The sequence below is a fragment of the Orbicella faveolata genome, unplaced genomic scaffold (genome assembly GCF_042242905.1).
Source record: "Orbicella faveolata isolate gen_17 unplaced genomic scaffold, um_ofav_v1 contig_34, whole genome shotgun sequence".
Lineage (NCBI taxonomy): Eukaryota > Metazoa > Cnidaria > Anthozoa > Scleractinia > Merulinidae > Orbicella > Orbicella faveolata.
Genome location: NW_028301563.1, coordinates 17,082,588 through 17,100,000, shown reverse-complemented (window position 1 = coordinate 17,100,000; position 17,413 = coordinate 17,082,588). Strand labels below are relative to the sequence as shown.

Genomic DNA, 17,413 nt, shown 5'->3' with positions numbered 1-17,413 from the left:
TAACGGAGTTCGAGATAACGGGGGTCGACTGTAGAATTATTATCCGGGATCACTCAGTAGAGAACGTACAAGACGAGTACAGATACCCCCATGGTATTTGTGCTCTAGGTTTGATAGAGCACTTAAACGGGTCGGTTTGAGCTCTTTAAGGAGATTCGCTTAGTCCTTTGTTGTTGTTGTTTTTGTGGTTGATGCTTCGTTCTTTTTTGTTTCTTTCGTTTTGTTTTGTTTTGTTTTCTCCCTTTCTCTTGTTAATTTTTCTTTCCTTTGTGATCCTCGACCAGGCAAATTCTTCGTTGGAGCCTCTTCTACCGTACTTGGATAGTGGAAAACTTTACGGTAAGCACACAATTCGCCCATTGGCAACATGGTAAACTGTCAGACACGACTAGCCGTAATTTCACCGTCCTATCTGGCCGCTTTCTCCCGAGAAATACGTCTGCCAGAACCGACGAGTCGCCAATGCGCGCCATCAGTCCAGTGACTATAATTTAATAATCCTCCTCATTTTAAGCGATTTCTTCGTTGCTACTTGGTGGGTTTTATCACGGTGCATGTATTGGAATTGATCGCCTCAAAAATGGATTCGAGAGTTCGAACTCGTTACTAGTAAACTGAAAAGAAATTCGAGAGCCGCAACTAAGATTGTCCATCATCCGAAGTTATTGCTCCTTGGTTTTTTGGTATATTACCTCAGAGATTCAGAATCGAATTTGATGTCGCATCACGTCGATATCCCTGTAAAGAATTGATGGTGTACTTTGTTCTCTAAAGGAGAAAATAGATGTTAACAACTCTAGCCACTGTAGAACAATGTATTCCAAGTATTGCTGAAGTAGCTCTAAAGACAGTCGCATAGTTTGTTGGGGGTGGGAGGGGGGGGGGGGGGGGGCGGGATTACCTCACGCTTCCAGTTACTCTGCTCTTCGGAATCCCGTACCTCTGTCTCCCGACTGTACCGTTTTCCGCCCTGCTCTGAACAGACTGAATGCCTCTAACGAATACCGCATGACGTAACCACGACGAAAGGGTGTACAATTTCATCGGAAGTAAGCCAGTTTCTGTTTTAGCCCTAGCGTGAATTTTCGCTGGCTCTGAGGTTTTGTCCAAAGCCTCGCAGGACGCTACGTGCAAGTCAAATGACATTGTTGGGTTATTGTTTGTAATGGTATTAGTACTTCTCTCTCACCTCCCGCCCTTTTCTCTCCTGTGTTCTGTGCCAACTTGTGCCCCTCTGCCCTCCCCCGCTCCCCCCATCCGTTCTCCTAGGTTCTCGCCCCCTGTCCCTATCCACTACTTTATCTGTTTAGACGTGCTTTGGTTTTAATTTTTTTCGCGCGCGAGTAAACGATCTCTGTAGAACGACTACATCCGCACGTCATAGTAAGGATTTTAACTCAGGATATGGGACACTAGAAGGTTAACGAATGAAATCAGAATATTTCTCACGTTTTGTTTGTGTTGCAGCTAAAATAACAACGCGCCCTGGCCAAGTTGGAGTGTGTAATGGCTATATCCTTGAAGGAGAGGAACTGGAAACTTTGTTCAATACACGTCAAGATTTAAAGTTGTCTCTGGAAAATAGCCCTGGAGCACAGTGACAGAGCAATTCGCCATTCAAGAGAACGATTTACTTTCATAAACTCTTCTCCTGTTACTGGGGAAGTTAAGTAGCAATGGTAAAGACTTATCTGACAAACTGATGCAGAGATACGATGTTTTTGTCAACTTTATAAACGCTGTAAATAGTTACAATGAAAGCAATATCAATATGAACACTGTTTTAGAGCAGGAGTTACTGTTTATTTCTTTTTCTTTAATGCCCCTCTTGTCCGAGACGGCAAGAAATCCCAACGTCTTTGTTGGCACAGGTAACGCGTCTTTATTTTCCATGAACTGTGGTGTCGCCAGGCGTTATGCAAGTTAAAATAATATCCCTAGAGTGTCGTGTTCCCCCGGATGAGATGCCTGTTCATCGCAAGGTTTACTCCCCCCCCCCCCCCCCACCCCCTCGCAGAATTAAGTTCGTTGGTAAGCTTAGGTAGGTGGAGGGGCATTGTTGCTCAAGAAGGCAACACAATGACGCAGGCCTCCCTTACTCCTTCGTCACGCAACACATCTCTCCAAGCGACTGACTCTGACTCAAAACGCCATTGAATATTATCGAGGGAAGGGCGAGGGCTGATGGAAAGTAGGAAAAAAGGGGAAAAGAAGATTCCCTTACTCTCCTCTTCTTTTTCCCATGGACCCCCGTGTCCCGAGGAGTTTCATCCAGGCTTCCTCGACGGTCGCCCGACCATTCAGGATCTCTCAAAAGACGACTAGGGACGAATTGACTCCTCCGGGGAGAAGCGTTGCGTGACGATGCGTGCGTGACTGCAGTGAGGCCGGCTTGGTTTGAGGCCAGAACCCAAACTGCTCAGTCTAGGTGTCAATGCCACAAATTAGATAGGCAGTCTTGTGTAAACAAAATTTCATCTTTAATTAACTATTATTCAACTACCCATTACAGAACTCTTGTAAATGTTTTCAAGTTATAATCTTTTTACTAGCGTTAAATCTATTAACGATTAATCAAAATATAATATTTTCGTTACACTGTTGATTTATAAACAATTAACGTTGGATATAAATTACTTTTAACGACTAATTGAACCTGTCTGAACGGAAACCTTACGTTACATGATCCAATTTCAATGCCATTTTAGGATGCAAAAACCATAAACAAACAAAACCGCTCGAGCCATTTTCGTCGCAAGATCAGAGCTCCAATTCTCTATACTATTTTCCAAACATTTTTATAGTTCTGCTTGCGAGAATTTGGCTTTAAGCCAAACTATATTTCCCGAAATCCACAGCTCCTTTACTTTTATGGCAATAAAAACATGAAGGACCATTACGAAGAGAAGCTTACTATAGCTAGAACCAGTCTCACTCGACCCCACTCGATCTAGTCAAAAACTACTAGGTTGATTTCAGTCTGTTCGCTGTTTCGAGGACGCGGGAGAACTGGTACACGATGATTTCGGGATGATCAGTAAATAAAATCGAGTCTATGTGTAGCAACGTCGAACAAATTCATCCTGAGCAGAGGTAAAGATAACCTACTACGCCCACGCTCTTCGGGCTCGTCACGTTCCTTGGGAGGAAGATTGCGTGACAAGCCCAAAGAGCGTCTGCGTAGGGTGCAGATCTCCGATCCAATGGTCTTCCACGTTGTGTAACATGTAAAACAACCAAACGCTTCCTGGGGCCCAACAAAAGTGCGAGGCACTGGGGCCAAATCACATTATTTTTTTTTTTCTGTGTGATACACCCGTAATATAAGAATACACTTGTAACATAAAATTTTCACCTTGCAATCCTCCAATACAGACAAAACAAATTTGTATCCTTTAAGGTACAATATTGGCAGAAATCACTTCTGGTAAAAAGTTATTCACTTACAGTATAAATTTTAACCTTGCAATCTTCCAATACATACAAAAACATTTTTTTGTTCTTTTAAAGTACAAAATTGTCATGAATCACATCTGGTTAAAATGTCGTTTCTGCTAAGAATATTTTCTTCCGGGAATATGAAAAGTGACTAATTTGGAGGCTGTATGGGTATTCAAAAATAAATTCAAATAGCTCTGCTCTATATCTGGAACTTGTTAGTCTTCAAAAATATATTCAAAGAGCTTTCCTCTCGAATAAAATGCGAGTAGTTACTATGTTTTACATGTATACAAAAACTGAACCTTAGTTATAGAGCATTACTTCCAAGTCACTTTCAATTTTCTCTCTACAGACAAACTTGGTAAATGTGTGACAACCATTGAGTACAAAACAAATTATGACCCTTAATGAACAACCCGTGTAAAGAAGTGTAAAGTGACACGCATGCGCGGACTATAACGCGAAATCTTAACTGTCGCTAAACTTTCACGGCGCCATCTAAAATGACGGGAATCCAAAATGGCGGGAAATATCTAAAATGGTTCCACTAACAAAAAGATGGTGTCGTGCGCAGTTTATGGCACTTTGTATATAAACTCAAAACACAAGTTAGGAAGCTCTTGCTGAGGACAATTTCAGATGTCATTCTCAACTCAAAAGATAAGCGTTTTTGGTCTTTAACAAGTCTCTGGTGAAGTTCCTCGTACATGTGACATGAGTGTCTGCTCAGTCCTTTAACACGCTCATGAACGCGTTCAGTTGTACGTCTTGATAACAGAGACGATACATCTTCTGCAAATGGCGCAAACGCGTTCATCAAGCCTCATCTGAAGGGCGCACTGGTAACAGTATCTGTGACCGCACACGAGGGTGGCGTCCTTTGGACGATCCATACAGATATCACACGTGTTGGAAAGTTTGGGTGGGTCGGGGTCGTCCATGCTCCCTGAATTCTTCTCCAGGATAACAGGGCTGGAACTGGAATAATTGAACTGTTCCTCATTGACAACCTTGCCTTCATGTTGCGCGTCGAACGAACCGTCGTTAGTTTGTTCAACGTTTTCAAGGAATTCGTCCTCGTTCACTTCCTGTTCTGGACTGTGGTGACTATAATAGTCGTCGTTAGTCTCATCATACATCTCCAGCGTTGCGTATTCGTCGGCTTGTAAGCTGTCAGCGATCAGTTTATCACTCGCGATCTGCAGTTGCTCCACGGTAGCTTTGGGTTTCTCCTCCAAGATCCAGGGTCCTTTCTGTGTGGTGCTCTTGGTCGTCCAGACCTGAGGTGCGTTTGGAGTATCGCGCTTTGGTCCCCCTGCTTTTGGCGCCTTAGTGATCTGCCCTTGCTCAGGGCACCCAAGAACCGGCCAAGCTTCCTCCAAAGTCTCCTCAGTCAAACAGTTCTTACGTAAACAGTCGTTGACAAATTCCTCGGTTTCTGGAAATTTGGTTTTCTCTAGGATGGCCGCGTAAGAATTTGGATTCCGCGGTTTCGGTTCTTCGTCCACAGGTTGGGGACTGGATGATGCCTTCTTCGGACGCTCGAGATACCTATACGACGGGTGCCGAAGCTGGCAACGATCCCCGCGGTGGCAGACACCCCAGATCATAAAGGTAGGGCAGATGTTGTCCCGTATATCCAAAAAACTCTCCTCGCTTTCTTTGTCTTCCTCGGCGAATTCCCGCTGCTGTTCCTTCTCAATCTTTTCTCTCCATTCACGGCCGAAGAGACCGTTCACACGAGATTTGTTCCTACGTTTGCCGCAGTTCTCTCGCCTGGTGAAATCGTGGAAACGTAAGCTTTCGAACGGTCTCTCCGGCATTCTAACGGGGCACTTGGGATTGGCGATTCTCTCGCGTACCGCCGGGTCTATCACAACGTGACCGTCTGAAGTAGTCTGTATTTCTTGAACTGGCGCGGGACTAAACTCGACAGTTTGTCTACGTGACTCCACGTCTTTAGCAGTTTCCGCGGAAATGTTTTCCTGCGTTTTCAGCATTCCAGTGTCGGGGACCCGCTCACAAGGTACATTGGTATTCCCGTCATCCATCGTTCTTATGCGATCTACTTGAAATATCAAACATCAGGTTAATGTCATGACATGTCCCTGCGAGTAAAGGCAAGTCTTACTCAAGCTCGAAAATCAAATTCTCCCCACTGTTCATTGCATATTCCTCTTAACGAGAATTCTGGGAATTAAATTATACTGTACATCGAATTGTGAACATCGCGACTTAATAAGGCCGGCCAAATTTTTGAGGGGGGAGGTGGGAATGTGGTTGAGCAATTTCCAGAAAATTTCCTGCACAACAGAAACTGTTGAGAAAAAACTTTTGCAAGGGAAGCCATGGGGAAAAAGTCGGGCAAGTGCTTCCTACTATCCAGGTTCTGTGTTTGACTTAGACAAATTATTCTTACACAAGCAGTGTTATACACCAAAAAAAAAATGCACAACCCTAAAGGAGGTGGGAAAAAAATTCATGTCCCAGGAATTTACCCAAACCGCCCCCTACCGCCCCCCCCCCCCCCCCCCCCCTCAAAAAAGTGAGCGCTCTTAACGAAAAACCTGCCATTGCGCTGGCTTGGAAAGACAGCGCAGCCCCATTCAACGGTCGAAAGAAACAAAACGTGGTCTCAAAATGCACATTAATTAATGGTAGGCCCGTTTCACGCTCACCTCAGGTTCTTTTTGGGAGGCCATGTTTCGTCAACTCGCGCCTAAGTAAAGACTGCTGTACACAATAGGTCTTCCGATTCTTAAATCTCGAGTGCATACAGACCAAAATCTCAAGAAAGAAGACGTGTTACATTACTTTACAAGATGCAAATGGTCTATGACTTACCTGAGGAGGACAGTTCTGCTGAATTCGTGGCTGTTTCCTCCTCTTCGGGTTCATGTTCGGGATTTTCCGGCTCATCGGATTTGGTTCGGTTATCAGTCGGGCAAGGTCGCTGGTTTTCCAGAAGGTCTCTCCCTTCGAGATCCTTTTTAAATATGTGGTGGAAAGATATTCGTCTGGGAGTAGTGTAACCACGCCTATGATTATCCTTCATCGGTTTGTTCCCGATTGCACCTGACCTGCGGGTTAATTTCTCCCATCCTCTCACGGAGACATCCTCGGGAAAATTACTAGGACTTCTGTTCTTTGCATATTCTTCGGTTGCTTCAACTCGGCTGGCATTCCCCTTACATTCTATTCCAGTAGCATCCTTCGTTACCTCGTTGGAGAAAGATCTACGCCTCTGCATTACACTTACCGCTGGGTTACACCCTTGCGTTACACCAGCCTGCGTTACATCACTAGGACAGTTATCATCCCGGTTATGAGCATGACTCGGTCTGTTTCGATAGCACGGTGTTACGTCATCCCAGTGCACAGGGCTTGAACACGGACCACGTTTCAAAATCTTAACAAGTTTGACTTCTTTGATTTTGTCGGAATCTTCACCAATGTCATTAACGTTCCTTGAATCAACAAATTTTTCAAGTCTCTTTCGATCTTTAAGTCCTTCTCTTAGACTACATGAAGATGGCTCAGGATTCTCACCTACTTCGTTCGCGCAGCTTGAAGAAACAATTTTGTTGGGCCTCTTTAGTATTCTAACTCCCTCACTGGGGTGGGAATTGTTACCGAGATGACATGACATGACTTCCTTAACTGTACTGGAAGATTCAGGACGTTCAACCCTGACATTGCCACCCCTTGAAGGAACAACCTCTTCATGTGTCTTAGCATTTTTAACTTGTCCAGCTGTACTGTGCAGTTCGGGAGTGTCAATGCTATTAAGAATCCGTCTTGAATGGTTGTTTTCCGAGTCTACACGAGCAAAATTCCGGACGACTTTGTTACGTATACGTCTCTTAGCATAGTACTTAACATTCTCAACAGAGTCAGCCGCGGCGGGAACTTCAGCGTCGTTAACGCGTCGCGAAGGAGCGCTTCCTTTATCAGGACAACTGCTTCGAAGACCTTTGATGCGTCTGTTACCGTACTTTTTCTGCTCAAATTGGCCAGGTATCTCTGGATTTTCACTGTCACTGACATGTCCAGAAGAGCCGTTATCTAAACCATGACCTCTACTACCAGCACTTTTGTTGCGTCTCTTGGTTACCTTAACTTCTTCACTGACACCTTTCGTATCAGTGTTTTCTCTCGCTTCACTCGCGTCTTTTGATTCTTCACCATACTCTGAATCTTGTTTGCGAGGCTTCTTTTTCCGTACTCGTCGTTTTTTGACCTTATTTTCGCTTAAACTGTCACTTGACTTCTCCGGGATGCTATCGTCTTTCGTTCTTGAATCTTCATGTTCTTCAGCTGTCAAGAGATTAAAAAAAAGTGAACAGGGAAGTTAAACAAGTAAGCAATCTGTACACTCTCTCCTCCGTGAAGGCTTAAAGTAGTTCCGGGGGGTGGGTCCGCTGAGGACACTGAGCGATGTGAGTGCAGACGCAGGGTAATGTGAGGGGCGACAGCTCCCGATTGTTCTAATCGGCTATGTCCCTGCACTCATCACGCGATCTTTCTTTGGGGAAAAGATTACGTGACAAATGATAAGGACTTCTGCGTAGAAGGCACCTCGCACATTGGATTTCTGTAACGAATGTCCAGATCTCTGGAGAGGAGAGAGATCTGAACAAATTGTGTTTTGTACACGGTCAAGGCCGAAAAAGCGAACAAAAACATACAACAACAAAAAGCTTTATCAGGTTTCATAACCATTCCCCTCTCATGACCCGGATGGGATGCTAGTCTGTCAAGGCTTACCCCTTCCACCCAACCCCACTCCACACACACACACAAACACTCCCCACTCCCCCCCCCCGTATATTATAATTATAATTATAATTATAATAATTATGAATTTGTTGTGCGCAAATTCCATACGTATATGTTCAAATGCGCATTACAATTAAAATAGTTACATTAAAAAATAGACGTTACACACTAAAAGTGAAAATTACAGATTAAAAACTAAAATTCTAAAAAACTAAGTTATAGGTTAAAAATTACAAGCGTTAAAGTACAATTTATACCTAACTAAGTAACTAATTAACTAATATTATGACAATTTTCCAATACCCATTTATATACCTGCCTGGAAAGAGAAACTGGGAAAGTAAAATGATTTGCCCAACAACAAACTGAACCTCATGATTCTAGTCACTCTCAGGCTTGCATGTTAATTGGTCAAATAATGGGGGAAAGGATAAAAGTCAAGTCCTTTGGACATGTCAATAGGCGGATTGCACAAAATAATATGAAATAGAACTGACTACAAATTTAAAGAGTTTGCAGTTCTCAATCGAGTGCACATGGTTAAATATCAGGACTAGAAGTGACCATCCCAAAAACTACAAGGAGCTGGCCCAAAGGTTCCTAATCATGAAATCCTGGGTGCCCAGCACTTAAAGTTTATATAAAAAGTAAGTTTTTTCAGTCGCCTAAAGGCAAAAGTTAGTCACCTGTGGCACCCGGGCACTTCTAAAGCACAGCAAAGTCAATTAGAGCAATTATCACACATTATAGAACAATTATCAAAGAAAATTCTTGCATCTTGCAGTATTAATTAGCTCTTATTAACCGAGCAGGAGGTCTGTACGAGAGAATCTTGACCGAGGTCGTGAGTACAGACCGAATGCAGTGAGGTCTATACACACGACCGAGGTCAAGATTTTCCCATACAGACAGACTAAATTCAGTTAATAAGATGTCTTTCATATGGCAAACAAGAGTAATTTAATTTGTTCAATGTAACTGGTTTGTAGCGAACTGACATTTCGCTTGTGAATGGCGATGAGCTGAACTTAATTCCGCCAAAGTTTGCTCCTCCTCTTTACTTTTCTTCTCATCAGGCTTTTTGGCACTTTGATAACTAAATATTGTTAGAAGAAAATAGTCAATATTTTTGTACAAATTTTTAGTTTAACTTTGCAACTTTTTCACCACAAAACATTACCGATGTAGATGTCGGTCTGGATGGGAAAATCTAGACCGCTTTCAATATCGATTTCAGCCAATCAAATTCGTGAATTCGGTAGTTCCCAGTCCTTGCGAGACACAGCCATATTAAATATTATGTTGCATATTAAACTGTTTAAATCATTGCAAAAATCTTTTCCAACTTTTCTTATTCTGTGCCGGGATGAAAGGACTGTCAGTCAGTTCCACTCTGAAAGCAAAGTCAGTTTCACCAGAACTAGCTCTACCAACTGATGTCTACCATTTCACAAAATATGGATTCCACGTTGTTGTGCGTCTGTTCAGTAATAGATCACAGATGATGTTGAAATATGGTAAGAACAAAAATGTGACGCAAGAGCCATCAGGTGAGTGTGCCAGTGATGTTCTTATCGCACTTCGACATCCTCTGTGATTTATGCAAAATAAATTCAATTGACATATATTATATAATCATGAGCCAACTTGTCTCGCCAGCCAGAAAGCATTGTTAGATGCTATTGTTAACCAACTAGTCAATACATTGTCATATTTAGCTTCATTGGATTCACTGGGCTTCCTTGCCTTATACATTGATATTTTGTAACTATATTTATAAAATTATGGCAAAAAAATAAGCAAAATAAAACAAACAAACTGTACTTACTCCTGGAGTTGGGTGAACTTTTTATCCCGTAGCAATGCTTGGTGAATTTCTGTCGACAAGTGTACATCAGTAAGGGTATAACAAACAGGATCAAGACTACCTTCAAAACAGAGGATGCTTCTACAAACTCAAAACTTTGAAGACCTAGCACATCAATGCCACTGAAAGACAACCAAAGAATTACATGTAAGGTAAGAAATCATGAATGAGGATCTTTGAAAGCACTGTCTGTCTTAGCCAATAATAAAATAATTTTTTATGTGGCTACCTCGGAGAGCGGGCAAGATGAAACAAATCCTGTGCCATGATTGGCTACCTGAGCAGGCAAGATGGGGCTATCTTGCCCGCTCGGGACTACCCGCTGTGTCCCGCAAGAAAAATTTCCCCGAAAGCCATATAATAAATCCTTTATTGACCAAGCTTGTTCGGTCAAGATGACTGGATATTGGCCTTGTTCTTTTTTTGCAAGTTTATGGACCGAGACAGAGTCGAGGTCTATAAACTTCCAAGAACTTGGCCAATAACCAGCCATCTTGACCTCACACTTGGTCAATAACCCATACATGATAAAATATAGACATCTTATTACAAGTTCACTATTTCTGAACAGTGTCTCTCTAACTAACTTTTTATATGCCTATGCCTAATTAGATACTTTTAATTACAAAACGTATGGCATTTGCCAATAGGGTGAGGGGGAAGGGAAATTATATGAAACACCAGGGCATGCAAACAAGAGCGAACAAGTCAAGTGGTATTGATCCACAAAGATAGGTTAACAAAAATTGACAGATTGAAATGCAATTTGCAATAAAATTCTGCAATGCTTGAAGCCCATTGTGAGCACTAATCAAAGTGCTGAGCCTTCCCCCCAGTCATGGGAGAAACCGGTTTTGACATTTCGATGGCAACGCAAGTGCTATAATTGCAGGATTTTTGCGGAGTTGGGCCATGCTATGTTGACATCCCTGTCAACTTGCTTTTGTTTCGAAACCTTTTTTTAATGTCATTTTGATTTATCTTGTTATCCTACAGTTGTTGGATTTGTCATCCCTCACCCTCGGGGTATTTGTTAAGTGCCTCGCTCTGCATTCTCGCGGGTTCAGGTTTCCTCTAAAAAGGTTTTTTTTTCCTGACAGGCAGCAGGCACGTTGTTATTATCTGGACTTCTGTTAGTCTAATTTCACATATGTATCTTTTGATTTTTATTGATAAACACAAACAGGGTCTGTTGCTTGCAGAATGCTGGGCTAACCACTGCAGACCATTATCCAGTGTAGCAGTTGTATCCAGTGCAACCGCCAATTCCCCTATTATTTTAACAAGTGACAAGTTTTGTTTAGTTTGTTGTCTGTTAGAGGGAAAGGGGGAAACAGGAAATTTTGGTCCATCTGCTATTTGAAAACAAACATTTATTTGCACTAAGCACATTCTATAACCTCTACGCATGAATCGGACTGATGTGATGGCTTAATATCAATTTATCACTGAAATGCTAGAAATTAGCGAAATATCAACTAAGATGACAGGTCATGAAGTTTATCTTTCTGTCTAAGTTACGGAAAATATCAAGTTCTCAAAGCAAAATTATGTAAGTGTCATACATTCATACAATTTCTTTAAATTTCTTGGTCTTACATAACCTCCCTGACCCTTCAGGGAATTCCAATCATTTCTGTGGGGGCAGTATGGATATTTCTGGAACCGGACAATGTCAAAGAAAAATACTCGTCTCGGTCCTCAATGAAAATAGTACAGCAATGTAACAATATTAAGTACAAATGCAAATTAAATTTTCCTTCAATCAAGACAGCCCTGCATTACCATATCACCCCCCCCCCCCTCCCCCTTATTTTTCCCTGCCCTACACATGAACCATGTCTGATCCCTAGATCAGGTTTAGGACTTTTGTTCCAGAAAATAGTCATACCCCTTCCATTTGTTTGACACCCCCCCCCCCCCCGCCCTCCCTTATTTCTCTATGAATTATTGTTCTAATTGCCCTCCTCTCTTTCCCTTGGAACAATCCCGAGGGGACAGAACATACAAAAACACTGAAGTTCTTTCTGGATATATAAGCAGGGCTGCAAATAATTTTTTTTCACTTGAAAGGACATATATGTCCTACTAAATTAAGACATCATCTTGGTCGGACTAAACAAAATTGTGGTCGGACAGATTTTTATTCATTGTTGCTGTAAAATGATTTACGATCAAAAAATTGTCCAGACATCATGTCTGACCCCACGTGGGATTTCGTCGGCAATGAGAAAATTGTGGTCGGCCAATGTCCAATGACCGACTGTTATTTGCAGCCCTGTATAAGCAACTCTGCTGATGTTATTGCTCCAGTACAAGAAAGAAAGAAAATTGAGGATGACAATATGCAAGCAAGGCACAAACAGGAAGACTTTTCTATGCAGATCTGTGGTAACGCAATACTATATAAGTTAAGTCTCATAAAGCTGCATAAAGCTTACAACATCCATTATTGTATGGTCACCCCAAAACGCAGACCTTGCAGACTGCAGACTGCAGACTGTGCAGACCGTGCAGCCTGAGTACTTTTTTTCTAACACTTGAGTCACTTTTTTCACTTCTAGTGACAAAATAGCATTAAATATGCCCTAATGTTTGTTATTTATCCACAGGCGGCACAAACTCAACATCTGACTGTTGATTCACGCATTTAATAGACTCTCTATGGGAAATTCCCTTTACTGGTCCTGAATCTACTAAAATCAAGCATAAAAATATACTTCCATACATTCTGGGTGCAAATTGTGTCAATTATTGACAGGTTTGTAGTTCTATTTATTTTGTCCAATTTATTCTTGTTGTTGTGTTTTTTTTTTTTTTTTTTTCAATTTTCTTAGTCTTTGTGCTCCTCTTAACTGATTCATGAAACAAAACAAGGACGGTGACTCTAAGTGACCTTGTCCCGCAAATCACTTTTGCTACACAAAGTACAGAATTGCCATATTAGACTAGGAGTATTCCCTCTTTCGCTTAATTGAACATGACCATAAGTAAACCTCGAGGAAAAAAATGTTTGCATGAAATTTTCTCCTCAAGGTTTTATGCGTCATGCAGGATGGACTAAGAGGGAAAGAAAAAGGAAAAGGGAAAGAGGGACCACTCATAGTCTAAATCGCCATAAAAACAAAGGTGCCATAAGGACAGATAAATTAACCATCGCATCAACTCATTGCAGCAACCGTACTGCGCTGAGAATTTCAAATGCTACTCGGTTTTCTGTGATCTTTCCACGAGCTAGGCTTTTTTGGCGTGATCGCAGTCACACTCCAACAGCCATTTGGAATTACATTTCGTATGGCAAGAGTAGAAAATGCACGTGTTACGTGTGACATAATACATCACCAGTGAAGTTTATTTCTACATTTTAAACCAGCTTTCATATTTAGGACTTAAGGGAGTTTCCCTTGCAAAATCTATAACACATCAATAGCCACATTACCACCGAGTTTGCATGGCCTGTGGATAACAAACACTCCGATATATAATTGAACAGAACCAAACAATATGTGAGTCAAAAGTAAATGCAAAAACAAGAATAAGAAAAAAAACATACACAGTCTGCACAGTCTCTATGGTCTGCCCGGTCTGTGGTCTGCAGTCTGCAGTCTGCTTGGCCTGCGTTTTGGGGTGACCGATTATGGTACCGTAAATCCTCGAATTAGCACCCCCCCCCCCCCTCAAATAAGCGCCCCCTTCGAATAAGCACCCCTCCCATCGGCCGAAATTTAAAATAAGCGCCCCACCTCGAATAAGCACCCCCTCCCCTCCCCCCTATTTTGTGGACAAGTAATGAGACAACAAAGGATGTATAGTACTCGTCATGTAGTATTAGATTCAGTACGTTGTTTCAGTTTGTGAAAACGTTTAGTGAACATGTTGAGCACTTTAAGTACAAATGGTCCCGCGATTTAAACTTCAGGATCAGCTTTTTATGCCAATAAACAGCTTATGTTGGTGTTTACGCACAGATGATGAATTAAAAAAATGATCATGTCAGGCCACAATTAGGAAAAATTAAATAAGCGCCCCCCCCCCCCCCCCCCTCGAATAAGCGCCCCTCTCGAATAAGCGCCCCCCATCTTCTCCTAAATTTGAAATAAGCTCCCGGGCGCTAATTCGAGGATTTACGGTATTTTGAAATCAAGTCCGTTGTATACCTTACAAATTATTATCACGAGGCTAAAGAGGGTTTCTTTTCTCAAAAGATGTACCCTTCAGGTTACACAAGAGGATAATAATTACAGATTACATATGCAAACTAAAATTTCAGCTGAACGCACGGCTGAGAGCATGCATGCAGAATAAAACTGAATAACAACAACAAGAAATCCAGCCGTGCATGTGTTGTACCAGCCACTTACTTTGCAAACAGTAGCACAACATTCCCTTCTGAAAAATTTTTCATTGAAACTTGTTTGTGAATAAAAATGAATTTGTCCAAACTGGCTTCGAAAGCTGTTAGAAGTCTCGTGCAAAGGTGGTAACGGCCGGGCAACGGTCGAAGCGCGCAGATACGACTTTCGCAAATGAGGTATGGATTATGCAGGACTCTACCTTTCAAGCTGTGCGAATCAAGAGCTTCATTTCGAATAATTAATGAGAGTGATCTCCTCTAAAAATAATCTTACCTCCGTGTAACAATACAAATCTCTGAACAAAGTACCATTACACTCCTCTATAAACACATCCCATATGGAACGGTTTGTTGTGACTGCTCGCAATGTTGTTTCCAGTTCCCCTGTTTTCCTCCGACGGATACTATCTTTGCGCAACTAGACCAACAATATGCAAGACTATCTCTCTCTTATATATGAAAGCTGCGCACTTTTTTTTTTATAATTTGTGAGATAAAAAAAACAACAACAACAACAACCACGGACTGCGAACTTCACACCATCAGCGTGAAGACTCGTGCACCAGGAGAAAATATGCATGGGAATTTAGCAATTAACCTCGGCCCCTTCCCGGCCCTAGTACCCTGTTTTATATTTTATGATAAAAGTCGCCAAATTGAATTACATGTGTTTCTTGTTTTCGTTTTGATTTCTACAATGAGTTACATTCAGCGAGAACAAAAGTTCAATACGCAGCGCAAATTACTCTTAAGTCAGGCAGGAGGGAGAGAGATGACTTTTTATGGGCCCATACCGGAAAAAACACAACGTTTAAATTTCCAAACAAAACTAGAAAAAGATCAGTCCGTTGGCCGTCCACTTATCACCTGGTTAATTTCAGTTGATTTCAGTTGATTTCAGTGACCTCTTCACAGGAGTCAGAATTCAAGAATGAAACAGAAAATGTTACGGTCTTGAAAATGTACTCCAAACAACGGCGACTGAACGTAAACAGAAAGGCCATACCCCTCCTGGACTTGACTTTCAAACTTTCGCCTAGATTTCGATTCCTAGTGTTGGAAAGAAATACCGTCTTTCTAGAATAATCGGATCTGTTCTATAAAAAACCGACTGTAATTGTTTCAGTTTCTGCCGGTATCAAGCAATATTGCTCGCTCACTATCGCTGAAAGCGTTTGGTCAGCACGGATTGATATAAACTGTGCTTTCAATTAACGCGTAACCGGATCCCAAGAACACGCGAGCAAATTCGTTAGTGATCGATCATACCCTTTCTTCGAATAAAAGCAATACTGAGCTTTACATCAAGTCGCTTTTCATAAATATCATCTTGTCGAAATAAATATAAGCGAGGAATATTTCGCTAAGAACCAATGCAATGATCCAGTTTGACACTACATCTATCAGTTGACTATAGCCTAGCCATACCTTTTGGAAGCTCCAATCAGCGAGGACGCCATCGTTTTCAGTTAGTTTGGCTAACTAAAAAAGGAACGTATGTAAATAAAGCTAAAAAGGACTTTGATACTAAAATAGGTTGCGCTCAACCATTCGCACAATAATTAATCAAGTCAATTTCACACATAACACGTGTCACGCACTCCAGTGCCTTACGGTCAAATACTCCCCATGGTTATTTTGCCTGGTTTTCGCAAATTGCAGATGGAGAAACAAACGGTTCATTCATGAATGGCATCCGCGGGGCAATGATAAAAGCTATTTCTGTACATAAAGTGTAGACGTGTGGTCTGAAAGGCAAATTAATTACCAAGTTGCAACTGCTGTTTGCGAGGCAACCTGTAGCCTACGAACGCAGACGTATTTCCGGCTGTCGCTTGTCTCCGCCGAAAATAACCGGAAATACGTAGCCTAGACAACCTGTAGCTCGGCCACATATTCATAAATTATACCGGTAATCAGATCATCCCGGCGTGGGGAGGGCGGGGGTACTGCCATATATGGGCTATATACGTATGTACCGCTGTGAAGGGTATGGTTTTCATGCAGTATAAATCAGAGCGTTTGGATCTAGAATGGGATATCATTTTTCACGAAACTGATGACCAGTTGGTTGAAGACTTTATCTAGACTAAAAGGAAACCAGGAATTGCCACTCAAAAATAACAAAATGAAATCGGAAAGTTTAAATTTTTGCACCTCAGCCTCAACAGCGTCGATAGATGACTATCATAAAACACTACTGGATATTATTAACTGTCAAAAATCGGAATTCAGACGGAAATCGATGGTTTGAACACTGGTTACACTAGTATAGGGTGGCAAAATTCAGCTGAACTAGCTCTGGTATAGGCTAAGGGTTCCAGGGTCCCAGCGGCACATCTCCACCCAGAAATTCCTAAAGTACCCCCCCGGGCCCTATACCCAAACATGAGTAAAGTACCCCCCCCGGGGGGTCTAGAGCTCAGGAACAAAGCAATCATGAGGTTCGTACGTTATGTTTTCTCGTGCAAACTTTTGTATTCTAAAATAACTAAATAACTTTCCTATGCATGTCCCTGTGCTGCCAACTTGCCGTCTCCGTTCACAGAGTTTACGAGCAGCGTTTACGGCAAACGGCAAGAAATTTCCCCCTGATCCTTTGTTTTCTTTTTCTCTAATTCTTGAATCAAAAATAGAAGAAATCTTTTACTCACAGAAAATACAAATATTCTCACACCTGTCAGTAAGACAGACCACGTACCCAAGTTTTGCCATTAGCCCTTCAGTGAAGTATGGCGCTCTATAAATGATTTTTTTTTAGTTCAACCAAGGCGTCATGCATAATTTCTTGAGCTATCGCCTGTGAAACGAACCCACACCTGTGTTATAACTGAGCTCTCACGCAGGCTCTCATTGGTCGATGGGTGCGTTTAGATGAGAATATGTAAACACGGTTGTGACGTGTTAGATTCGCGTGTATTTTTGAGAATTATTTTATAAAAGCAATAGAGCACTTTTTCCATGTTTACATA

General features: G+C 41.8%; 2 protein-coding genes across 4 annotated transcripts in view; one reads left to right on the top strand and one right to left on the bottom strand.

The window, feature by feature from the left end:
• The window catches only part of LOC110053955 (small ribosomal subunit protein eS8-like), an 8,647-nt gene extending 6,853 nt beyond the window's left edge, over window positions 1-1,794 (top strand). The window contains exons 7-8 of the mRNA XM_089270639.1: window positions 285-339; window positions 1,468-1,794. Coding sequence (XP_089126765.1) covers window positions 285-339; window positions 1,468-1,601 — 189 coding nt within the window. The 3' untranslated portion in view covers window positions 1,602-1,794. The remainder of the gene's footprint in view (window positions 1-284; window positions 340-1,467) is intronic.
• Window positions 1,795-2,458: 664 nt separating this feature from the next.
• LOC110053968 (uncharacterized) lies at window positions 2,459-16,269 on the bottom strand. 3 transcript variants are annotated; one of them, XM_020760291.2, is made up of 4 exons: window positions 15,870-16,269; window positions 10,049-10,209; window positions 6,286-7,758; window positions 2,459-5,509 (listed from the first exon to the last, which is right to left on the bottom strand). In XM_020760291.2, the coding sequence occupies exons 1-4, from the start codon at window positions 15,899-15,901 to the stop codon at window positions 4,197-4,199; spliced, it is 2,979 nt and encodes a 992-aa protein (XP_020615950.2). In that variant the 5' UTR covers window positions 15,902-16,269; the 3' UTR covers window positions 2,459-4,196. The 3 variants fall into 3 exon arrangements, with proteins under 3 accessions (XP_020615950.2, XP_089126763.1, XP_089126764.1); XM_089270637.1 differs by lacking the exon at window positions 15,870-16,269 and adding an exon at window positions 14,716-15,784; XM_089270638.1 differs by lacking the exon at window positions 15,870-16,269 and adding an exon at window positions 14,716-15,783 and having other exon boundaries at window positions 2,459-5,506.
• Between the last annotated feature and the right edge of the window lie 1,144 nt (window positions 16,270-17,413).

Excerpts from the sequence above, each read along its gene's own strand:
- LOC110053968 (XM_089270637.1), bottom strand. The coding sequence starts at position 14,753 with ATGGTACTTTGTTCAGAGATTTGTATTGTTACACGGAG. Across the intron at positions 10,210-14,715 it reads ATTTGTATTGTTACACGGAG|TGGCATTGATGTGCTAGGTC; the intron begins GTAAGATTATTT and ends GTTGTCTTTCAG. Across the intron at positions 5,510-6,285 it reads AGCAGAACTGTCCTCCTCAG|TAGATCGCATAAGAACGATG; the intron begins GTAAGTCATAGA and ends TGATATTTCAAG.